Raw genomic sequence first — 24,733 nt, 5'->3', positions numbered from 1 at the left:
TGATGTCTTCACTATTATTCTACAATGTAGAAAATAGTAAAAATAAAGAAAACCTTGGAATGAGTAGGTGTGTCCAAACATTTCACTGGTACTGTACTTGCAAGCTTGGTAAATTATATTTTCATCGTTTCTTTCTCAACACTGGTATAAAGCTATACTGTACTCACACATACTTGCAATCTCACACATATGCTATTTATTACTCAGTATTTCTGACTATTTAGCTGGTACAGAAAAATGGTACATAAAAAACATATCTATAAATATAGAGTACATATGTTTTTTATTGTCACAAACACTGGATAGGTGCAGTGAAATGTGTTGTTTTACAGTTTCAGCCATAGTAGTACAGCACCCCTGGGGCAAATTAGGGTTAAGTGCTTTGCTCAAGGGCACATCGACAGATTTTTCACTTTGTCAGCTTGAGAAATCGAACCTGCGAACTTTCGGTTACTGGCCCAACGCTCTAACCGCTATTGCCTTATTATTGGCTATATGAGTAGAATTCAATTAGACTCAAAACAATGTTTTCATGTAATGTTTCCTTTATTCCAGCTAAAGTACAAGGAAGGACTGAAAAAGGACACCTCCCCCAGTTTTTATTCTACGCTGCCCGAAACAATTGAGACAAATTTTGCGAAACGACAATCAGCAATGCGAAGTGAGGTAAAGAATACATATGTGTGTATATGCTGTTAGAATGCACAGTATGCAGTATGGGCTCCCGAGTTGCACAGCGGTCTATGGTACTGCATGTCAGTGCTAGATGCGTCACTACAGACACCCTGGTTCGAATCCAAGCTGTATCACAACCGGGCGTTATTGGGAGTCCCATAGGGTGGCGCACAATTGGCTCAGCATCGTCTAGGTTTGACCGGTGTATGCCGTCATAGTAAATAAGAATTTGTTATTAACTGACTTGCCTGGTTAAGTAAAAAATAAATTAAATTAAATACATGTACAATGTGCATTCTCACAGAATGACTACGAGTAAAATAGTTATTTGATTGTTTATTTAAATTTGCTCTGAGTACGATCTCAGAGAAGTCATAAATATTTTGATTTCAGGATATCAAATATTTTAGTTTGTTGGTCAGTGATTAGAAATCTTTCTTGTCGCTTCATATCCAATTTATCCAAACAACTACATGTATAAGTGAACCTTTGGGGAGGCTTTTGTGTGGGAAGCAAACACATAAGTTATTCTCACTGGTGTTTGGCAATGATTTTGTGGGCTGGTCTCAACTATCTCTGGTTCATAAGCTGTCATCTTCATTTCTATTATACCAGATCAAGTATAAAGAAGATACTGAGGAGAACTCTATCAACCTCTACTCTCTGCTCCCCGAGACAGCAGAGACACAGTTTGCAAAGCAGATGTCTGAAATGCAGAGCGAGGTAAATATCTGTTTAAAATCACCAAACATCAACATGGGCTGAATACAGTTCAAACTCGAGTTATTTTACCGTGAAAATCTCCGGTTGATATCAATTCATTGATTTGTAAAAATATGATTCTCAAAATGTGATTTTTTCTTTTGTAAATAACTGAAGCCAGAGAATGAGAAATTCCCTTTCAGAGAGAAACACAGAAAAACCTTTATCCGTCTGACAAAAAAAAGCCTTTTAGTCAGAGATTACCTGTATGTTTTTATTATGTCTACAAAAGTAGCAGTGTCTTTTCAGTGGTGTAAAGTACTTAAGTACAAGTATGACAATTGGATACTTTTTCCACCACTGTCTTTTGTTGCTGTTGTTTTCCAGACAAAATACAAAGAAGCAGGGAAGAAAGAGGCCTCCACTTCTCTCTACTCCACCTTACCAGAGACTTTGGAGACCCAGCACGCCAAAGAGGCTTCCCAGCTACAGAGTGAGGTAAGAACATGGGCTGCCCATCTGATGTCTGTACATGACATTTTTTGTCATAACAAATTCAGAGGAAACCCTTCCTGTTACTGACAAACATCCATTAAATCAGTTTCAAACATCAGTGTGCCTGTCCATCTAATGGAATAAAGCCTGAGCGTTCTAAGATGAGGCAAATCTCTACCTGTGTTATTTGAGTGCTCCAATGCCTTTACCATAAATACCTACACTATTGGAAGTTTCTTTAGGGTAAGCCATAGTTTTTATTCCTGTCTTTGTTGTTGAGCAGCAACTCTCCTACTTTACTTTGTTTGCTGAAGCACGGAGGCCTACCTCAACTCACATCCTTACTTTGTTTTCCAGCTGAAATACAAAGGTGAGAAAGTCTTCTCTGGTTCGGCTTACTCTCAACTACCTGAGACGATGGAGACAGAGAGAGCTCGGGAGCTCACTGAAATGCAGAGCGAGGTTAGCATGAATGCTCCTGGCATTAACATAATGTTGTTATAGTCATTCTGTTTGCAACTTCCATTGGCACTCCACATTTCTTCAGACATAAGCCAAGTTCAGAAACAATTCCCCTGGGCACTTGATGTAGTTCTAAAATAAATAGATAAGTATAAGCAATAAGGTAGCAGCTCTACCTTTCTGTCTTTCTAGGTGTATTTTATACCATATTTCTTATACCTATCCAATACTTTCATATCTATACAAGTTTCCTAGCTTGAGATCATTGAATGAGTGTTAATACTTACTCATCTCTCTCTGTTTCTCAGATCAAGTACAAAGAGAGTGGAAAGAAGGACAACTCAACCTCCCTCTACTCTCTACTCCCAGAGACCACAGAGATACAGTTTGCCAGAGAAATGACAGAGATGCAGAGCAAGGTGGCTGGACATTTAGTTCATAACTTCTGTTTTGGGCGCTTTTCTGTATAATGATGGAGAATCACCCAAAAAAGTAGAAAGTTTATACACTATATAATCAAAAGTATGTGGACACCCCTTCAAGTTAGTGGATTCTGCTTTTTCAGCCACACTCGTTGCTGACAGGTGTATAAAATCGAGCGCACACCCATGCAATATCCATAGACAAACATTGCCAGTAGAATGGCCTTACTGAAGAGGTCAGTGAAGTTCAACGTGGCACTGTCATAGGATGCCACTTTTCAGATCATTCGGGTTTGTCTAATTTCTGCCCTGCTAGAGCTGCCCCGGTCAACTGTAAGTGCTGTTATTGTGAAGTGGAAACGTCTAGGAGCAACAGCGGCTGGTAGGCCACATAAGCTCACAGAACTGGACCGTCGAATGCTGAAGTGCGTAGCGTGTAATAATCGTCTGTCCGCGGTTGCAACACTTACTACTAAGTTCCAAACTGCCTCTGGAAGCAACGTCAGCACAATAACTGTTTGTCGGGAGCTTCATGAAATGGGTTTCCATGGCCGAGCAGCCACACACAAGCCTAAGATTACCATGCGCAATACCAAGCGTCGGCTGGAGTGATGTAAAGGTCCCTGCCATTGGACTCTGGAGCAGTAGAAACACATTCTCTAGAGTGATGAATCACGCTTCATCATCTGGCAGCCCGACAGACAAATCTGGGTTTGGAGAAAGGAGGAGGCTACCTGCCCCAATGCATAGTACCAACTGTAAAGTTTGGTGGAGGAGGAATAATGGTCTGGGGCTATTTTTCATGGTTCATGCTAGGCCTCTTAGTTCCAGTGAATATTAACGCTACAGCATACAATTACATTCTAGACAATTCTGTGCTTCCAACTTTGTGGCAAAAGTTTGGGGAAGGCCCTTTCCTGTTTCAGCATGACAATGCCCCTTTGTACAAAGCGAGGTCCATACAGAAATGATTCGTCGAGATCGGTGTGGAAGAACTTGACTGGTTTCACAGAGCCCCAACCTCAACCCCATCGAACACCTTTGGGATGAATTGGAACGCCGACTGCGAGCCAGGCCTAATCGCCCAACATCAGTGCCTGAACTCAATAAGTGGCTGAATGGAAGCAAGTCCCTGCAGCAATGTTCCAACATCTAGTGGAAAGCCTTCCCAGAAGAGTGGAGGCTGTTATAGCAGCAAAGGGGGGACCAACTCCATATTAATGCCAATGATTTTGGAATGAGATGTTCGATTAGCAGGTGTCCAACTACTTTTGGTCATGTATTATATATCATAATACGCTACTTTTCCTTTTTCCAGAATAAATACAAAGAAGAAGGAAAAAGGCGTATCTCCACGAGTGTGTACTCTCAGCTTCCAGAAACCACTGAGACACAGTTTGCGAAAGCTGTATCTGAACTTCAGAGTGAGGTTAGCAACTATTATCCCTTACAGTTAAGGGACAATTTTCTTACATATTTGTTCCATTTGGAATGATGGCAATGCCCATCAAAATGGTATAGATCCTTGAGCAAAGTAATTGGAAATGAACACTGAATAAAATGCTGAATCTTTTTTCCTCAATTTAGATGAAGTACAAAGAAACAGGGAGGAAGGGAGTTTCTAGTTCTCTCTACTCCACCTTACCAGAAACAATGGAGACCCAGCATGCCAAAGAGGCTTCTCAGCTACAGAGTGAGGTAGAGTATAAACAGTAATGGGGAGTACTGAACTACATGTAGTTCAACTAGTAATTTAAATGCATTTTGCAGTACCTTGGTGATAGTTGAACTAAATTAAAATGTGTTTATTTGTCAGGGGCCATGTACAATATGCCATTGCACCAGATTTAGATAGATAGCAAGTTTCCATCTGTAGTCCCTGGGCAGAAAACAATCAACATCATTACATCATTACAATGCTACAATACAAAACACTATTCAAATATCTCTATATATAAAACATTGAAAAATACAATAGACAATATAATGCTAATATTACATCAGAGTTTAAATGTGCCTTTGTTCTACAGTATCTGACATCTTAAGAGTCTGAATGTTTTAATGTTCACATGACTGGTTTGCCTTTAGCCACTTTTTCAGATTTGCCTTGAAGCTAACAAAGGTACTGCACTCTCTCACACTGGTTGGCAGGGTGTTCCATAATCTGGTTGGCAGTGTTTTCAATTGTTAACTAGATGGTAACATTACAAATAAAGTTGTGGGGCTTGCTTGAACTTTTTACAAGTATTTTTGTGATAATGGAAGAAGTTGTGGTTGTGGTCAGTAGTTGTGTGGTTTTGGTCAGTAGTTGTGTGGTCAATATTTGTGTGGTTGTGGTCAGTAGTTTTGTGGTTGTGGTCATTAGATGTGGTCAGCAGTTGTGTGGTTGTAGTCAAAAGTTGTGTGGTTGTGGTCAGTAATTTTGGTCAGTAGTTGTGTTGTTGTGGTCAGTAATTGTGTTGTTTTGGTCATTAGTTGTGGTCAGTAATTGTGTTGTGGTTATTAGTTGTGGTCAGTAATTGTGTTGATGTGGTGAGTAGTTTTGGTCATTAGTTGTGGTCAGGAGTTGTGTTCAATAGTTATTGTGTGGTTCAATAGTTGTGTGGTCAGTAGTTGTGTAGTTGTGATCAGTAGTTTTGGTCAGTACTTTAGTTCAGTAGCTGTCGTCAGTAGTTATGTGGTTCAGTAGTTGCATGGTTGTGGTCAACAGTTGTAGTCAGTAGTTGTGGTTCTGTGGTTGTGGTCAGTAGTTGTGTGGTTTTGGTCAATAGTTTTGGTCAGTACTTTAGTTCAGTAGTTGTGTGATTGTGGACAGTAGTTGTGGTCAGTAATGGTCAGGAGTTGTGTTCAGTAGTTATGACCTGTAGCTGTGTTGTTCTGGTCAATATATGTGGTCAGTAGTTGTGTGGTTGTGGTCGATGTCTAAACTACAGTTGTTGCGTATGAACTGAAAGTGCAATGAGAAGTGATTGGGTGAAATATGAAGGGACTGAACGGTGGCAGTGGTTGTGTTAGGCAGCCGTTGCTAGGCAACAGGTGCCTTGGCTGGCCTGCTCCCTCCATGGCTTAAACCAGTGTGAAAAACATGCTAGCATACAGTACAATTGTGCTTTAATACTTAATATATACTGTATATTTATTGCACACAGCTCCAATCTAGTTGTGTTGGTCATTACTGAGACGTGTTTAAGAAAGAGTGTTTTGAACACTGATGCTAGTTTTTCTGGTTATAACTTTTTTCGGCAAGACAGATCTTTCGAAGGTGGTGGAGTGGCAATCTCTACCAAGGATCACCTTCAGGGCTCGGTTGTCTCCAAGTCTGTCCCCAAACAATTTGATTTGCTGGTTTTAAGCATTCAACTTTCAAATAGCTCTTTATTGACGGTTGCTGAGTGCTATCATCCACCGTCAGCACCGGTCTGTACCCTAAATGCCCTAAGCTCTCTCCTGGCCCCTTATACTAAGTCCTGCTAGGTGACCTAAACTGGGACATGCTTAAACCACCTGACCAAGTCCTAAACAATGGGACTCCCTAAATCTTTCTCAGATTATTACCAATCCCACAAGGTATGACTTCAAACACCCAGAAAAGGCTACTCTCCTCGATGTTATACTCACAAATAATCCTGATAGGTATCAGTCTGGTGTTTTCTGTAATGACCTTAGTGATCACTGTTTTACAGCCTGTGTTCATAATGCCTGCAGGGTGAAACGACCTGTCCTGATTTGTCATAGACACTTGCTAAAAAACTTTAATGAGTAAGCCTTCCTTCATGACCTAGCCTCTGTAAATTGGCATTGAATCAGCTTGATCCCCTCTGACAAAGTCGCTTTGAAATTATTTTTTCACATTTTCAGTGGTATTGTTAACAAACACGCCCCCATAAAGAAAATGAGAATTAAAAACAGGTTCAGCCCCTGGTTCGAACGTGATCTGGCAGAGTTACTCCACTTCAAGAATTCCATTTGGTGAAACGCTCGGCACACGCATATTCAGGCTGACTGGATCTCGTTCAGGCAAATGAGAAATAAGTGCACTCAGGCTATCCAGAAAGCCAAAGTTAGTTACTTTAAGGAGCAGATTTCTCTCTGTGCATCTAACCCCAAAAAGTTCTGGAAAACAGTTAAAGACCTGGAGAATAAACCCTCCTCCTCACAGCTTGACAAGTCCCTTAATGTTGATGATGTGGTTGTTACTGACAAGAAGCACATGGTTGAGCTCTTTAATCACCACTTCATTAGTCAGAAGTCAGAATTCCTATTTGACTCAGCAATGCCTCCTTGCCCGTCCAACATTTCCTCATCTCCCACCCCTTCTAATGCGACTCGCCCCAATGCTCCTCCCTCTTTTTCCCCTGCCCCGCTACAAAGTTTCTCCCAGCAGGTAGTCACTGAGTCTGAGGTGCTAAAGGAGCTCCTTAAACTTGACCCCCAAAAAACATCTGGGTCAGATGGTTTAGACCCTTTCTTCTTTAGGGTTGCTGTCCCTATCATCGCCAAGCCTATTTCTGACCTGTTTAACCTCTCTCTCCTTTCTGGGGAGGTTCCCATTGCTTGGAAGGCAGCCACTGTGCATGCTTTATTTAAAGGGGGATATCAAGCTGATCCTAACTGTTATAGGCCAATTTCTATTTTGCCCTGTTTATCAAAAGTGTTGGAAAAACTTGTCAGTAATCAACTGACTAGCCTTCTTTATGTCTATAAAGAAGGCTAGTCTGGTTTCTGCTCAGGTTATGGATGTGTCACTGCAACCTTAAAGGTCCTAAATGATGTCACCATTGCCTTTGATTCTAAGCAATGTTGTGCTGCTATTTTTATTGACTTGGCCAAGGCTTTTGATACGGTAGACCATTCCAGTCTTTTGGGCTGGTTAGGGAGTATTGGTGTCTCTGAGCGGTCTTTGGTCTGGTTTGCTAGCTACCTCTCTCAAAGAGTGTAGTGTATACAGTCAGAACATCTGCTGTCTCAGCCAGTGCCTGTCACCAAGGGAGTACCCCAAGGCTCGATCCTAGGCCCCACGCTCTTCTCAATTTACATCAACAACATAGCTCAGGCACTAGGAAGCTCTCTCATTCATTTATATGCAGATGATGCAGTCTTATACTCAGCTGGCCCCTCCCGGATTTTGTGTTAAACGCTCTCAAAAAAAGCTTTCTTAGTGTCCAACAAGCTTTCTCTGGCCTTAACATTGTTCTTAACACCTCCAAAACAAAGGTAATTTGGTTTGGTAAGAAAAATGCCCCTCTCCCCACATATGTGATTACTACCTCTGAGGGTTTAGAGCTTGAGTTAGTCACCTCATACAAGTACATGGGAGTATGGCTAGACGGTACACTGTCCTTCTCTCAGCACAGTAATGGGGGTATATATATGGGAGTTTATATATGGAGTGTGCGACTCTTTATTTTTATAGTTTATTCTCCACACCAAATCATTTTTCTGTGTGTGCACCAACTCATGTTTTTTATTCTAATAGGCTAAATTACACATTCTGTTAAATTATGATCTAAAAGGGATCTGTCTTGCAATATGTCGTTTATGACATTTCAGATTTTCGTATAATACTTTTGTCATTTGGATGTAGTGAACTACTTTTTTAAAGTAACTTTAATTAAGTAAACTATATTTTCCTTAAGAGTAGCTTTAGTGTAGCATGGTAAATTATATTTTCAGAGTAGCTTTCAAAACACTGGTATAAAGCTATACTGTACTCACACATACTTGCAATCTCACACATTTATCTAGTATTCAGTATTATTGACTATTTAGACTGTACAGAAAAATTGTACAATAAAAATGTCCTGTATATATATATATATATATATATAGTACCGGTCAAAAGTTTGGACACACCTACTCCTTCCAGGGTTTTTCTTTATTTTTACTATTTTCTACATTGTAGAATAATAGTGAAGACATCAACTATGAAACAACACATATGGAATCATGTAGTAACCAAAAAAGTGTTAAACAATCCAAAAAATATTTAATATTTGAGATTCTTCAAAGTAGCCACACTTGGCCTTGATGACACCCTTGGTATTCTCTCAACCAGCTTCATGAGGAATGCTTTTCCAACAGTCTTGAAGGAGTTCCCACATATGCTGAGCACTTGTTGGCTGCTTTCCCTTCACTCTGCGGTCCAACTTATCCCAAACCATCTCGATTGGGTTGAGGTCAGGTGATTGTGGAGGCCAGGTCATCTAATGCAGCACTTCATCACTCAAATAGCCCTTATACAGCTTGGGCGTGTGTTTTGGGTCATTGTCCTGTTGAAAAACAAATGATAGTCCCAGCGAGCGCAAACGAGAAGGGATGGCGTATCACTGCAGAATGCTCTGGTAGATATGCAGGTTAAAGTGTGCTTTATAATTGGTTATTAGTTGGCAATTAAATGTGTCTGAAAAAAATGTTTTTGTGTGATGTTTTCTTTATTCCAGCTAAAGTACAAGGAAGGGCTGAAAAAGGACACCTCCCCCAGTTTTTATTCTACGCTGCCCGAAACAATTGAGACAAATTTTGCGAAACGACAATCAGCAATGCAGAGCCAGGTATATGTGTGTATATGTGTATATCCTGTTAGAATACACAGCATGTATGTACAATGTGCATTCTTGCATAATAACTACAAGAACATTACAATCGCAGAGAAATCATGAATAATTTGATCACATATTTTGGTTTGTGGGTCAGTGATTAGAATTGTTTAATGTTGCTTCATAACCAATTTTTCTAAAACAACTATAAATTAACCTTTGGGCAGGCTTTTGTGTGTGAAGCAAACACATAAGTTATTCTCACTGGTGTTTGGCAATGATTTTGTGGGCTGGTCTCAACTATCTCTGGTTCATAAGCTGTCATCTTAATTTCTACTATACCAGATCAAGTATAAAGAAGATACTGAGGAGAACTCTATCAACCTCTACTCTCTGCTCCCCGAGACAGCAGAGACACAGTTTGCAAAGCAGATGTCTGAAATGCAGAGCGAGGTAAATATCTCTTTAAAATCACCAAACATCAACATGGGCTGAATACAGTACTAACTTCAGTAATTTACCGTGAATCTCCAATTAAAATCAATTGATTGATTCGTACAAAATGTGATTCTCAAAATGGGATGTTGCCATTTGTCGATAACTGAAGCTAGATAATGAGGAATTCCCTTTCCAAGAGAAACACAGAAACCTTTATCCTTTTACTTTATCGATATTCATGTACAAAAAAAATATATTTTAGTCAGAGAATAACTGTATATTTTTATGTCTCGAAAAGTAGCAGTGGCTTTTGTTGCTGTTGTTTTCCAGACAAAATACAAAGAAGCAGGGAAGAAAGAGGCCTCCACTTCTCTCTACTCCACCTTACCAGAGACTTTGGAGACCCAGCACGCTAAAGAGGCTTCCCAGCTACAGAGTGAGGTAAGAACATGGGCTGCCCATCTGATGTCTGTACATGACATTTTTTGTCATAACAAATTCAGAGGAAACCCTTCCTGTTACTGACAAACATCCATTAAATCAGTTTCAAACATCAGTGTGCCTGTCCATCTAATGGAATAAAGCCTGAGCGTTCTAAGATGAGGCAAATCTCTACCTGTGTTATTTGAGTGCTCCAATGCCTTTACCATAAATAACTACACTATTGGAAGTTTCTTTAGGGTAAGCCATAGTTTTTATTCCTGTCTTTGTTGTTGAGCAGCAACTCTCCTACTTTACTTTGTTTGCTGAAGCACCGAGGCCTACCTCAACTCACATCCATTACTTTGTTTTCCAGCTCAAATACAAAGGTGAGAAAGTCTTCTCTGGCTCGGCTTACTCTCAACTACCTGAGACGATGGAGACAGAGAGAGCTCGGGAGCTCACTGAAATGCAGAGCGAGGTTAGCATGAATGCTCCTGGCATTAATATATTTGCGTTATAGTCATTCTGGTAGCAACTTCCATTGGCACTCCAGATGTCTTCAGACATAATCCGGGTTCAGAAACAATTCTCCTGAGTACAGTGCCTTCAGAAGGAATTCACACCCCTTGACTTTTTCCACATTTTTTTGTGTTACACCCTGAATTTAAAATGTATTAAATGCAGATTTTGTGTCACTGATCTATACACAATAGCCCATAATGTCAGAGTGGAATTTTGTTTTTAGAAATGTTCACAAATTAATAAAACATGAAAATCTGAAATGCCTTGAGGCAATATGCATTCAACCCCTTTGTTATGGCAAGCCTAAATAACAAGTCACATAATAAGTTGGACTCTGTGTGCAATAATAGTGTTTAACATCATTTTCGAATGACTACCCCATCTCTGTACCACACACATACAGTACAATTATCTGTAAGGTCCCTCAGTCAAAGTGAATTTCAAGCACAGATTCAACCACAAAGACTAGGGAGGTTTTCCAATACCTGGCAAAATAGGGCAACATTTGGTAGATGGGTGAAAGAAAACAAAAAGCTGACACTGAATATCCATTTGAACATGGTAAAGTTATCAATTAGACTTCGGATGGTGTATCAATACACCCAGTCACTACAAAGATGCAGGCGTCCTTCCTAACTCAGTTGCTGGAGAGGAAGGAAACCGCTCAGAGTTTTCATCATGAGGCTAATGGTGACTTTAACACAGCAACAGAGTTTAATGGCTGTGATGATAGGAGAAAACTGAGGATGGATCAACAACATTGTAGTTACTCCACAATACTAAACTAATTGACAGAGTAAAAAGAAGGAAGCCTGTACAGAATACAAATATTCCAAAACATGCATCCTGATTGCAATAAGGCAACAAGGTAATACTGCAAAAAAATTGTGGCAAAGCAATTCACTTTTTGTCCTGAATACAAAGTGTTATGTTTGGGGCAAGAATACAAGGAATGTTCCTGAGTGGCCAAATTACAATTTTGACTTAAATCTACCTGAAAATCTAGGGCAATACCTGAAAATGGTTAGCTAGCAATGATCAACAACCAATTTGAGAGAGCTTTAAGAATTTCAAAAGAATAATGGGCAAATGTTGCACAATCCAAGTGAGGGAACATTGCTTTCTGGGTTTGAAGAGCTCAAGACCCAGAAAGCAAAGTTTCATCTAAGCTGTGCCAGGCCACGCGAAGAGACGCAAGAGATTGAACTTCACTGAGTTCACCACATTAGTTTGCACTATACAGATCAATGTTTTTTTGTGATCAAATCGACATTATATCAGCCCCTTTTCATTGCAACAAACCAAAACAAATCTAACTTTGCAAGACTGAGTCTGTGATTTTGCTGTAGGCAGAGCCAGAGCACAACAAAGTCAAATTTGGGCAGGTAGCCCATGAGGGGTCTTTCAATCACCCCGAGTGAATGAATGCACTTTTTTCAGAACAGTTCAGATCAGAGCCGCGTGTGAACGTTTGTTGATATTCTTTGCTAGTTAGCTAGTTATTAGCCCAGTTATGGAGACGTTTAGGGCAGCAATGGGAACTTAATGCTTCCTGCAAGAGCACAAAATGTGTCGGCTACATTTCAAGCTGTCTTTGAAAAGGGAGTCAGGTAAAAAACTTTTGTCTTAATTAAATGAGGCAGTGTTGTATTTTGAGACAGGCTAGAATATGCAAATAAGCCAATAGGCAGAGGGGTACCCTATATAGTCTAATTCTCTGTATGGTAATAATAATACATTTTATTTTGTAAAGTGATTTATTGCATCATACAACACAATACTATGCAATTTACAGTCACTTTAATTAATGTCAAGCCCTTCATAATGTAAAAATGTATAGGCTACTGTAGGCTATATCATAGAAATAAAAAGCTATTTCCATGTGAAAATGTTATGGGATTTGCGGCATTGGTTTTGTTGGTAGGCCTACATAATGCTCAAATAGCCACGATAGCCTATTGGCTAAAACTGTAATGGTACAGCCTCAGTGTTTACTCTAAACGCGAGCCGGAAGTTGCACAAAACTTTCACAACATTCAAGTTTCCACTCACAAGACCAAAACTTAGCTCAGTGCCCCAAAACATTAGAGGGAACATTGCCAGAAAGACTCACAGCTGTAATCGCTGCCAAAGGTGCTTCTGCAAAGTATTGACTCGGGTGTGAATACTTATGTAAATTAGATATTTCATTTTCATCTTCAAAACATTTGCTAACATTTTCAAAAAACATGTTTTCACTGTGTCACTATGGGGTTTGTATGTAGATGGGTGAGAGAAAATAATCTATTTAATCCATTTTGAATTCAGGCTGTAACACAACAAAATGTGGAAAAAGTCAAGGGGTACAAATACTTTCTGAAGGCCCTGTATCCAATACTTTCATATCTACACAAGTGCCTGGATTGTGATCATTAAATGAGTGTTAATACAGACTCATCTCTCTCTGTTTCTCAGATCAAATACAAAGAGAGTGGAAAGAAGGACATCTCAACCTCCCTCTACTCTCTACTCCCAGAGACCACAGAGACACAGTTTGCCAGAGAAATGACAGAGATGCAGAGCAAGGTGGCTGGACATTTAGTTCATAAATGTTTTGGGAGCTTTTCTGTATAATGATGGAGAATTAACCAAAAAGGTAGAATCATTATATATCACAAAACGTTCCTTTTTTCCAGAATAAATACAAAGAAGAAGGAAAAAGGTATATCTCCACGAGTGTGTATTCTCAGCTTCCAGAAACCACCGAGACACAGTTTGCGAAAGCTGTATCTGAACTTCAGAGTGAGGTTAGCAACTATTATCCCTTACAGTTAAGGGACAATTTTCTTACATGTTTGTTCCATTTGGAATGATGCACTGTAATGGAAAACTGTAATTTATGCAGTATTTGGGGAATTATCAACAGTAAGTTACTCTGAAAATGTGGGTGAGGAAATAATTGCTGTATTTCGAATGGTACTGTAATTCCACCCCACAGAATAAAGTACTGTATCTTTGAAGCTCCAAAAACCTTTTGACCATTAGTGGGTGCATGGTATTGTTGTTTCTGGCTCATGTTTTGAGGCATGCCTTGTAAGAGGCTATTTGTTGCACCCCTGAGTGAGAATACTGTACCAATTTAACTCCTATGTGTTTATAGTGCCCCATTCATTTAAAATGTATAGGGGACAGATTGGGGTGGTTGAGCCTTAAATGGTTGAGCATTTTGCCATGAGCTTTTGGTCTGTTTCGCTGCTCGTATGGAAGCCTTTTTTAAGGCCTCTAGAAGTGTAAGTGATATAAAACACCGTATATGAATTCAAATGCTGTAACATGTAAACACTTTACCTAGTAGCCAACCTGCTTGTACCTTGTGATTACAGTAAAATACTGTGAAATACAATCTTTACCCTCAATGAATGTCATTCATCCATTCATTTATTTATGAATTCCAATTAAGGCAGCATTTACTATTTTACAGTATAATATAGTCAATTTTACGTTATTGTACTTAGTGTCATTACACAGTACTTGCTTTGATATCATATTTATATTACAGTAAGTTTACTGAAATATGAAATACAGAATTTGACTTGCCACTGAGGTGCCTGTAAGTTTCTTTCAAATTCATGATAACCTCTTTACGGTTTTGCATTGCCCATTAAAATGATACAGATCCTTGAATAAAGTCATTGGAAATAAATTCTGAATAAAATGCTGTATCTGTTTTTTCTCAATTTAGATGAAGTACAAAGAAGCAGGGAGGAAGGGAGTTTCTAGTTCTCTCTACTCCACCTTACCAGAAACAATGGAGACCCAGCATGCCAAAGAGGCTTCCCAGCTACAGAGTGAGGTAGAGTATAAAGACATACTGTATTCACAATTACCTGCATATAATCTCACACATATAATATATATGTAGACTATTTAGAATGTAGAAAAGAATGATGGTAGTACAATCAAATAGCCTGATTTCATGAAAGAGATGTAACATACATAGTAAATGTACACTGAGTCTACAAAACATCAAGAACACCAGCTCTTTCCATGACCCAGACTGACCAAGTGAATCCAGGTGAAAGCTATGATCCCTTATTGATGTCACTTGTTAAATCCACTTCAATCAGTGTAGATGAAGGGGAGGAGACGGGTTAAAGAAGGATTTTGAGACAATTGAGACATGGATTGTGTATGTGTGCCATTGAGTGTTTTTGAACTACCTATGGTAGTAGGTACCAGACACACCGGTTTGAGTGTCAAAAACTGCAACGCTGCTGGGTTTTTGACGTTCAACAGTTTCCTTTGTGTACTAAGAATGGTCAACTAATCAAAGGTGGCACAACTGTGGGAAGCATTGGAGTCAACATGGGCCAGCATCCCTGTGGACCACTTTGGACACCTTGTTGAGTCAATGCCCTGACGAATTGAGGCTGTTCTGAGGGCAAAAGGGGGTGAAACTCAATGTTAGGAATGTTTTCCTAATGTTTGGTATACTCTGTAAATTCAAGACACTGAAATTAGTGTGATATGTTATGTTTGGCATGGTTGCATAAGACAGAAGGTTACTTAATTAAGGCAAAAACAAAAGCAGGTGGGTGGGATGGGTGTATAATGCAAACGTCTAGCAACCCAAAGGTTGCTTGTTCTAATCTCGTCACAGTTAACTTTAGCACTTACTACTTAGCATGTAAGCTAACCCTTCCCCTAACCATAACCTTAACCTTTTAACCTAACTCATAACTCTAACCTTAAACCGAACCTTAACCCCAAACCCTAACCCCTACCCCTAAATCCGTAACATTTACATTTACATTTAAGTCATTTAGCAGACGCTCTTATCCAGAGCGACTTACATATTTTACAAATTGCAATTCATAACATATCATACGAAATGGCTGATGGACATCCGCAAATGAATACATACCATACGAAGGGTAACATATCATACTAATTGGAGTGTCCCAAATGTACTTTTACTGCGGTACGTTACGTCTACCCATGAGTCCAGATGAAATGAAAAGGGAAACCTGTGGAAACCAGGTGCTTTATTAATGCTATTTATGTGCTATTACATTTATCTCAAAACAATGTTTTCATGTGATGTTTCCTTTAATCCAGCTAAAGTACAAGGAAGGACTGAAAAAGGACACCTCCCCCAGTTTTTATTCTACGCTGCCCGAAACAATTGAGACAAATTTTGCGAAACAACAATCAGCAATGCGAAGTGAGGTAAAGAATATGTCTGTGTGTATATGCTGTATGAATACACAGAGAGTACAATGTGCATTCTCCCCCCAAAAATGTGCATTAATAACTTCATTCAGGCTACCGCGTATTTTGGTTTGTGGGTCAGCGCTGGTAAATGTTTCATGTCGCCTCTTCATATCCAATATATCTAAATAACTAAAAGGGAAGCGAACACATACTATACCAAGGTTTTCATACTGCTGTTTGGTAATGCGCTACTCGGGCTCCCGAATGGCGCTGTGGTCGAGGCGAAACGACAGACCCTGGTTCGATTCCAGGCTGTATTTGGGAGTCCCATAGGGCGGCGCACAATTGGCCCAGCGTCGTCCGGGTTAGGCCGTCATTGTAAATAAGAATTTGTTCTTAACTGACTTGCCTAGTTAAATAAATAATGCTTTTGTAGGTTTGGTCTCAACTATCTCTGGTTCATAAGCTGTCATCTTCATTTCTATTATATCAGATCAAGTATAAAGAAGATACTGAGGAGAACTCAATCAACCTCTACTCTCTGCTCCCCGAGACAGCAGAGACACAGTTTGCAAAGCAGATGTCTGAAATGCAGAGCGAGGTAAATATCTGTTTAAAATCACCAAACATCAACATGGGCTGAATATGGTACGAACTTGTGTTATTTTACTGTAAATCCCCCATTAACATCAATCGAGTGATTCGTCCAAAATGTGATTCTCAAAATTGGATGTTGCCATTTGTCGATAACTGAAGCCAGAGAATGAGGAATTCCCTTTCCAAGAGCAACACAGAAACCTTTATCCTTTTACTTTATCAATATTCATGTACAACAAAATGTATTTTAGTCAGAGAATACCTGTATATTTTCATTATGTCTACAAAAATAGCAGTGGTGTAAAGTAAAAATACTTGAAAGTACTACTAGGTAGGTTTTTTGGGTATTTGTACTTTATTATTTATGTTTTTGACAACTTTTACTTCACTACATTCCTAAAGTAAATGATGTACTTTTTACTCCATACATTTTCCCTGACAGCCAAACATTCTCATTACATTTTGAATGCTCAGCAGGACAATACAATTGTCTAATTCACACACTTATCAAAAGAACATAACTGGTCATCCCTACAGCCTCTTATCTGTTGGACTCACTAAACGCATACTTCGTTTGTAAATGATGTCTGAGTGTTGGAGGATGCCGCTGGCTATCTGTAAATAAATAAAAAACAAGAAAATGATGCTGTCTGGTTTGCTTAATATAAGGATTTCAAAATTATTTTTACTTTTACTTTTGATTCTTAAGTATATTTGATCATTTACTTTTGATACTTAAGTATCTGGATAACTTTCACTTTTACTTGAGTCATGTTCTATTAATGTATCTTTACTTTTACTCAAGTATGACAATTGGATACTTTTTCCACCACTGTCTTTTGTTGCTGTTGTTTTCCAGACAAAATACAAAGAAGCAGGGAAGAAAGAGGCCTCCACTTCTCTCTACTCCACCTTACCAGAGACTTTGGAGACCCAGCACGCCAAAGAGGCTTCCCAGCTACAGAGTGAGGTAAGAACATGGGCTGCCCATCTGATGTCTGTACATGACTTTTTTTGTCATAACAAATTCAGAGGAAACCCTTCCTGTTACTGACAAACATCCATTAAATCAGTTTCAAACATCAGTGTGCCTGTCCATCTAATGGAATAAAGCCTGAGCGTTCTAAGATGAGGCAAATCTCTACCTGTGTTATTTGAGTGCTCCAATGCCTTTACCATAAATAACTACACTATTGGATGTTTCTTTAGGGTAAGCCCTATTTTTGTTTATTCCTGTCTCTGTTGTTGAGCAGCACCTCTCCTACTTTATTTTGTTTCCTGAAGCCTACCACAACTCACATCCATTACTTTGTTTTCCAGCTGAAATACAGAGGTGAGAAAGTATTTTTTGGTTCGGCTTACTCTCAACTCCCTGAGACGATGGAGACCGAGAGAGCTCGGGAGCTCACAGAGATGCAGAGCGAGGTGAGCATGAATTTTCCCCAAAGACATGAATATTAATGCTGATAGGAACATTGCAAATTTTATAGGACTACTTACAAATCTTTATGAATATATCAGCGTTATCCACAGAGTAACTAAATACGACTTAATCGTGTCATTTGTGGAAGTATAATTTTAGGTTCATGTTAAAAGCCATCATGGATTCATTGTCTTTTCTTTAGCTCAAGTACAAACAGAGTGGGAAGAAGGGTATGTCCCAAAGCGTCTATTCCGTACTAGCAGATACCATGGAGACCCAATTTGTCAAAAATGTTTCTGAACTGCAAAGTCAGGTGAGAAGAGCAGCCGGTTCACATAGATTTTCGTACTTCAATGACAATGTTTGTGAGAGAAGCAATTTCCAGATTTTATGGCTGTTGCCAAAGATAAACCTCTGATATGGAGTTGAAGTCAATCACAGTATATGTTGTTTATCTGCATTGGTTTGAATGATTTTCTTTCAGACTAAGTACAAGAAGGCAGGGAAGAATAAGGCAAAGTCTCTCTACTCTGTGTTGCCAGAGACTCTGGAGATCCAACATGCCAAGCAGGTCTCCCAGCTTCAGAGCCAGGTACAGGCCTAGAGCACGAACACTGACGTCCCCTCACCACACTTATAGAACATCTCTGCTTTATCAGTAGCACGGCCAATGAAATAAGCACTTACTGTAGGGGCGAACCCTAACTTCCAATAATTTTATCTTATTCATGCATTGATGTCTATAGACGGGTTGGTTGTTTAGCAACAAAACCGACACATGCGCAACTATGGGGCAAAACAGACGGGGTAGTCTTAGTTTGTTGACAACATGTAAACTATATTTTATCTCCAATGTTTATTGAAAACATAAATACATTAGCATATTGACCACTTCTTGTCTCTCAAATACATCATTACAGTTGTTGTATAGCTAGCAAACAAATTTTGGTCATAATATCTTGTTCTTGATACCATGTCTTATTTAGAGATGTTTTGACTCATTTCATGTCAATGCTAATATTAATATTATTAGCATTAACATGACATCAGTCAAAACACCTCAAAACAAGATATGGTATCAAGAACAAGATAAAACAAGCTGAAAGGAGAAACGTACGATTCTTGTCATTGTTGATAGATACATTGGGGCAAAAAAGTATTTAGTCAGCCACCAGTTGTGCAAGTTCTCCCACTTAAAAAGATGAGAGAGGCCTGTAATTTTCATCATAGGTACACTTCAACTATGACAGACAAAATGAGAAAAAAAAAACAGAAAATCATATTGTAGGATTTTTAATGAATGTATTTGCAAATTATGGTGGAAAATAAGTATTTGGTCAATAACAAATGTTTATCTCAATACTTTGTTATATACCCTTTGTTGGCAATGCCAGAGGTCAAATGTTTTCTGTAAGTCTTCACAAGGTTTTCACACACTGTTGCTGGTATTTTGGCCCATTCCTCCATGCAGATCTCCTCTAGAGCAGTGATGTTTTGGGGCTGTTGCTGGGCAACACAGACTTTCAACTCCCTCCAAAGATTTTCTATGGGGTTGAGATCTGGAGACTGGCTAGGCCACTCCAGGACCTTGAAATGCTTCTTACGAAGCCACTCCTTCGATGCCTGGGCAGTGTGTTTGGGATCATTGTCATGCTGAAAGACCCCAGCCACGTTTCATCTTCAATGCCCTTGCTGATGGTAGGCTTTGTTACTTTGGTCCCAGCTCTCTGCAGGTCATTCACTAGGTCCCCCCCCTGTGTTGTTCTGGGATTTTTGCTCACCGTTCCTGTGATCATTTTGACCCCACGGGGTGAGATCTTGCGTGGAGCCCCAGATCGAGGGAGATTATCAGTGGTCTTGTATGTCTTCCATTTCCTAATAATTGCTCCCACAGTTGATTTCTTCAAACCAAGCTGTTTACCTATTGCAGATTCAGTCTTCCCAGCCTGGTGCAGGTCTACAATTTTGTTTCTGGTGTCTTTTGACAGCTCTTTGGTCTTGGCTATAGTGGAGTTTGGAGTGTGACTGTTTGAGGTTGTGGACAGGTATCTTTTATACTGATAACAAGTTCAAACAGGTGCCATTAATAAAGGTAACGAGTGGAGGACAGAGGAGCCTCTTAAAGAAGAAGTTACAGGTCTGTGAGAGCCAGAAATCTTCCTTGTTTGTAGGTGACCAAATACTTATTTTCCACCATAAATTCATTAAAAATCCTACAATGTGATTTTCTGGATTTTTCTCATTTTGTCTGTCATAGTTGAAGTGTACCTATGATAAAATTACAGGCCTCTCTCATCTTTTTAAGTGGGAGAACTTGCACAATTGGTGGCTGACTAAATACTTTTTTGCCCCACTGTATCTGATCATCCAGAATCACCACAACATATGAACTTCTGCCCCATTTAAAGCGTGTGCATCATTTTCATGGTGTTGTCAGCTGACCCATCAGTGGGAGACTAAGTGCAAATTTGACTTCAGTAGACGTTAGGATTCCCCATTTTTAGTCCCACACTTTTTCTAATGACTAAGAAAGTTAAAATTTAGGTTTAATTACATTTCAATTCTGGTAATTCAATATTGTGTTGTAGCTAGAAATGCTACATCAATGATTTTGCTTCCTCTATTCCAGCTCAAATACAAGGATGCCGGGAAAAGGGAGATGTCCACTTCTCTTTACTCTGTTCTCCCCGAGACGGCAGAGACTCATTTAGCCAAAGAGCACTCTGAATTGCTGAGCGAGGTACAAAATAGTATAGTCATGCCAACACAACAGTCAAATACTGTGGATTCTGCCTCCTCTCATGTCCTCCATTTTACTGATCAACAATTAAATGTATTGATTAGACAGAAGCATTTAAATAGAGTTTTCGTATGTGCCTCTTGAAATAGGGACATGAAACATGCATTATGACTTCGTTCTAGGTGAAGTATAAAAAGGAGAGTAAAGAAGGCATTTCCTCAAGCCTTTATTCTCTACTCCCGGAAACAGCAGACACTCAGTTTGCCAAACAGATGTCAGAAATACAGAGTGAGGTACAGAATCTGTTTTAACACTAAATCAACTATTTGACCATTTCTGGTTTATTCTCGTTATTCTCAAAAATATGTTATGTGTGTGTTGTTGTCAGGTTCTTGTGAATTTGTTTCCTCTCTTTACAAATGTCACAAAAAAAGTTACTATTCTGAAATTATTTAGTTCATTTCTTTCATGTATTTCCATGTCAACCTTTCAATTTCTCAAAACCAAAAATGACTTGCTCTTAAACCTTTGGGGATATGTTTTGTACTTTTCCAGTTAAAGTACAAAAGATACATTGAGGAACTGCCCGATACCTTGTACGCACTACTGCCTGAAACCATGGAGACCAAGTTCGCAAAAGAAATGACTCAAGAAATGTCTCAGGTGGGGCTCACAGAGTTGTTTTAAAATGTGTGATAAAAAAAAGCAACTCCACTCACACAAACTAAGCTGTTGTCCTGAAATGTCGTTTGCTTTTCATGGCCAACAGTAACAGCTTGCTCCATCTTGGTAAAATAAATATATATATAAAAACGTACCTTTTAGATTTGATTGGGTAGCTTGTGACTTGCAGCTTGTGTGTGGAATTATTCCTCTTCTTGATTTCTTCTGAAAGCCTTTACTGTGCTGGTTGTAGCTAAGTCAAAACTACTGCATTGCAAACAGTTAATAAAGGAGTTGTAGACTATTAGAATGTCATGGTGAAGTTTGGATAGGGGAAGAAATATAGCCATAAATGATGACCTTAACATAGACTTTAAACAGAGAGTAAGTTGAACGGTCTATTTTGGTGGTAGGGTATTAAAGACAGGCAGGTTGGTGGTAGGGTATTGGCTTGGGCTGTGGGGTCTGTTTAAAGACAGGCAGGTTGGTGGTAGGGTATTGGCTTGGGCTGTGGCGTCTGTTTAAAGACAGGCAGGTTGGTGGTAGGGTATTGGCTTGGGCTGTGGGGTCTGTTTAAAGACAGGCAGGTTGGTGGTAGGGTATTGGCTTGGGCTGTGGGGTCTGTTTAAAGACAGGCAGGTTGGTGGTAGGGTATTGGCTTGGGCTGTGGGGTCTGTTTAAAGACAGGCAGGTTGGTGGTAGGGTATTGGCTTGGGCTGTGGGGTCTGTTTAAAGACAGGCAGGTTGGTGGTAGGGTATTGGCTTGGGCTGTGGGGTCTGTTTAAAGACAGGCAGGTTGGTGGTAGGGTATTGGCTTGGGCTGTGGGGTCTGTTTAAAGACAGGCAGGTTGGTGGTAGGGTATTGGCTTGGGCTGTGGGGTCTGTTTAAAGACAGGCAGGTTGGTGGTAGGGTATTGGCTTGGGCTGTGGGGTCTGTTTAAAGACAGGCAGGTTGGTGGTAGGGTATTGGCTTGGGCTGTGGGGTCTGTTTAAAGACAGGCAGGTTGGTGGTAGGGTATTGGCTTGGGCTGTGGGGTCTGTTTAAAGACAGGCAGGTTGGTGGTAGGGTATTGGCTTGGGCTGTGGGGGTCAGTTTAAAGACATACAGGTCGAGAGATAAGAGGAGACACTTAGAGGGAGGATGGACAGTCGAGGCCCATGTGTATGGAACTGATAACAACCACCAATGACATTCAATGACAGTCAATAATTGCCACTGACTCTAGAACTGAGATTTGCAAATGAATGTGTGTGTGTGTGGGTGGGCGGCAGGCCAAGTACAAGGAGGCAGGCAAGCAGCAGGCCTCCACTTCTCTCTACTCCACCTTACCAGAGACTTTGGAGACCCAGCACGCCAAAGAGGCCTCCCAGCTACAGAGCAAGGTGAGTCACACACACACACACATAATTCATGGGGTCTGTATTCGAGTGCTTTATATGCTACCAGTGCTTTTTTGCATCATGCCTTTTTCTGGCTGATAATGAGCTTTTACAACATTCAGTACTTCTTTTTTTTGACAGAATAACTATAAAGAGGGAGGCAAAAAGGACATGTCAACTTCCTTGTATTCTCAACTTCCTGACACAATAGAGATCCAGTTTGCCCGAGAGCTTACAGAGCTCCAAAGTGAGGTAGCTAGCTAGAACACTTCAAATCATCTTACTGTGATTCTGTCTACTAAGCTTATTTGCACCAATGCAATCCATGTCATCATTTGGTTACATCATCTAAAGGAACAAGTGTAATGCTTTTTTTATGTCCATCAGAACAAGTATAAAGAAGATGGGAAAAGGAGTCTTTCGACAAGCGTTTATTCTCAACTAGCAGAGACCAAGGAGACGCAGTTTTTGAAAGCCGTTTCTCAACTCCAGAGTGAGGTAAGACTTTAGATAACAGACTTTGGTGACACTACTTGAACCCTTCATCATGGGCGAAACAACAGTGTCATGTTTTATGTTGCCCAACAGATTATTAATACAGTCGTGACAGCTGGTGTCGGATTATGGCAACTGATTTTACACTGTTGTGACACCAACGATGTTTATACCAGCTAAATGGCGTAGCAAACAAATGTATTGTGTAATGACAGTGTAAAGTATGTTTTAATAAACTGACATCAACTGTCATGATTGTTTAAGACATCTGTTATGTCATGACGGATGGTCTGTTATGTCATGACGGATGGTCTACGTAAAATGTAACCGACTTTTTCAAGATTTGAGTGGGAAACTTTTAGGAAGCACGTAAAGATGTAGCAGACCTTGGAAACTAAAAAAACATAACTTTGTGTTTTAGAAAAAGTATAGAGAGGCAGTAAAGAAGCAAATATCTCTCTATGCCACCTTACCAGAGACTTTGGAGACCCAGCACGCCAAAGAGGCCTCTCTGCTACAGAGTGAGGTAGATTAACAGTGTACTTTTACACACCTAACGTCACATGTACACTTATATACAGTATACTTTCATATGTAGTGTACAAGTATGGTTAAGGTATAGTTTATTACACTGATACAGTATTCCATACATTAAGACGTTATGCCTCATATAGATATATTCATCTATTCAGATCCTCTAGTATCCCTCAGAATAAATATGTTTTCTGATCGTAATCATCATGATCACCATAGACGTTGTTTTTCCTTCTCTAGCTGAAATACAAGCAAGGTGGCACAAAGGGGTCCTCCAGTTCTCTGTACTCCCTGCTTCCAGAAACGACAGAGACCCAACTAGCCAAAGAGCACTGTGATATTTATAGTGAGGTAAGGTATCATGAAAAACATATGTCAACAAGCCAATTTGCAAAAACATCCATTTAAAAGACACATTACCTGGATCCACAGAAATCAAAGAGATGTGTTTTTCAGGTGAAATACAAAGAGGATGGTAAACAGAAGCTTTCCAACAGCCTGTATTCCTTGCTGCCAGAAACAGCGGACACACAATTTGCCAAGCAGCAATCAGAATTCCGAAGTGAGGTAAAGTTTTTTTTTTTTTTGCTCAGATTACTTTACTGTTTCATTTTGATTAGTCAATGTAGAATGTCTATCTATACCTGTTCCATAAAAGTTATGTGTTGTAAAATATTCCTTCTAATGTCTAGCTGAAACACTCACAAAGAACAAATGTGTGTGCATGTAGTTCTTCATTTTCATCATGTTACTATAGGAATCATTTGTTTGTGTCTCCTTGCATTCACTCATTACCAACTGAAACAGTTTAATCTTGATTTTCAATCCTGACAAAAATACTTTATTCATTTTTGTCAACACTTTCTGTACCTTTCAGCAAAATTACAAAAGTGACACCCGGGAACTGTCCAATTGCTTGTACGCACTACTGCCTGAAACCATGGGGACCAAGTTCGCTAAAGAAATGTCTCAAGAAATGTCTCAGGTGCGGCTCACAGTTTTTTTCTACTAACTGTGTGATGACAAACCAGCC

The 24,733-nt window shown here is 39.7% G+C and overlaps 1 protein-coding gene across 39 annotated transcripts in view; it reads left to right on the top strand.

Moving 5' to 3' along the window:
* Window positions 1–24,733, top strand: part of LOC118382816 (nebulin-like) — a 67,487-nt gene that overhangs the window by 18,178 nt on the left and 24,576 nt on the right. For 6 of the 39 annotated variants that reach the window (XM_052503351.1, XM_052503413.1, XM_052503359.1 and 3 more), the window contains 30 exons: window positions 556–666; window positions 1,291–1,398; window positions 1,765–1,875; window positions 2,230–2,334; window positions 2,643–2,753; window positions 4,075–4,185; window positions 4,344–4,454; window positions 9,197–9,307; window positions 9,638–9,745; window positions 10,061–10,171; window positions 10,527–10,631; window positions 13,130–13,240; window positions 13,351–13,461; window positions 14,397–14,507; window positions 15,773–15,883; window positions 16,362–16,469; window positions 17,325–17,435; window positions 17,786–17,890; window positions 18,091–18,201; window positions 18,373–18,480; window positions 20,518–20,628; window positions 20,811–20,921; window positions 21,184–21,291; window positions 22,564–22,674; window positions 22,813–22,923; window positions 23,059–23,169; window positions 23,588–23,692; window positions 23,941–24,051; window positions 24,157–24,267; window positions 24,578–24,685. In XM_052503351.1, coding sequence (XP_052359311.1) covers window positions 556–666; window positions 1,291–1,398; window positions 1,765–1,875; window positions 2,230–2,334; window positions 2,643–2,753; window positions 4,075–4,185; window positions 4,344–4,454; window positions 9,197–9,307; window positions 9,638–9,745; window positions 10,061–10,171; window positions 10,527–10,631; window positions 13,130–13,240; window positions 13,351–13,461; window positions 14,397–14,507; window positions 15,773–15,883; window positions 16,362–16,469; window positions 17,325–17,435; window positions 17,786–17,890; window positions 18,091–18,201; window positions 18,373–18,480; window positions 20,518–20,628; window positions 20,811–20,921; window positions 21,184–21,291; window positions 22,564–22,674; window positions 22,813–22,923; window positions 23,059–23,169; window positions 23,588–23,692; window positions 23,941–24,051; window positions 24,157–24,267; window positions 24,578–24,685 — 3,288 coding nt within the window. The remainder of the gene's footprint in view (window positions 1–555; window positions 667–1,290; window positions 1,399–1,764; window positions 1,876–2,229; window positions 2,335–2,642; window positions 2,754–4,074; window positions 4,186–4,343; window positions 4,455–9,196; window positions 9,308–9,637; window positions 9,746–10,060; window positions 10,172–10,526; window positions 10,632–13,129; window positions 13,241–13,350; window positions 13,462–14,396; window positions 14,508–15,772; window positions 15,884–16,361; window positions 16,470–17,324; window positions 17,436–17,785; window positions 17,891–18,090; window positions 18,202–18,372; window positions 18,481–20,517; window positions 20,629–20,810; window positions 20,922–21,183; window positions 21,292–22,563; window positions 22,675–22,812; window positions 22,924–23,058; window positions 23,170–23,587; window positions 23,693–23,940; window positions 24,052–24,156; window positions 24,268–24,577; window positions 24,686–24,733) is intronic. The other 33 variants (XM_052503513.1, XM_052503472.1, XM_052503415.1 and 30 more) reach the window with 32 other exon arrangements.

This window comes from Oncorhynchus keta, chromosome 4 (genome assembly GCF_023373465.1).
Source record: "Oncorhynchus keta strain PuntledgeMale-10-30-2019 chromosome 4, Oket_V2, whole genome shotgun sequence".
Taxonomy (NCBI): Eukaryota; Metazoa; Chordata; class Actinopteri; order Salmoniformes; family Salmonidae; genus Oncorhynchus; species Oncorhynchus keta.
Note: the sequence above shows the minus strand (reverse complement) of the source record. Positions and strands in the feature narration are given on the sequence as shown.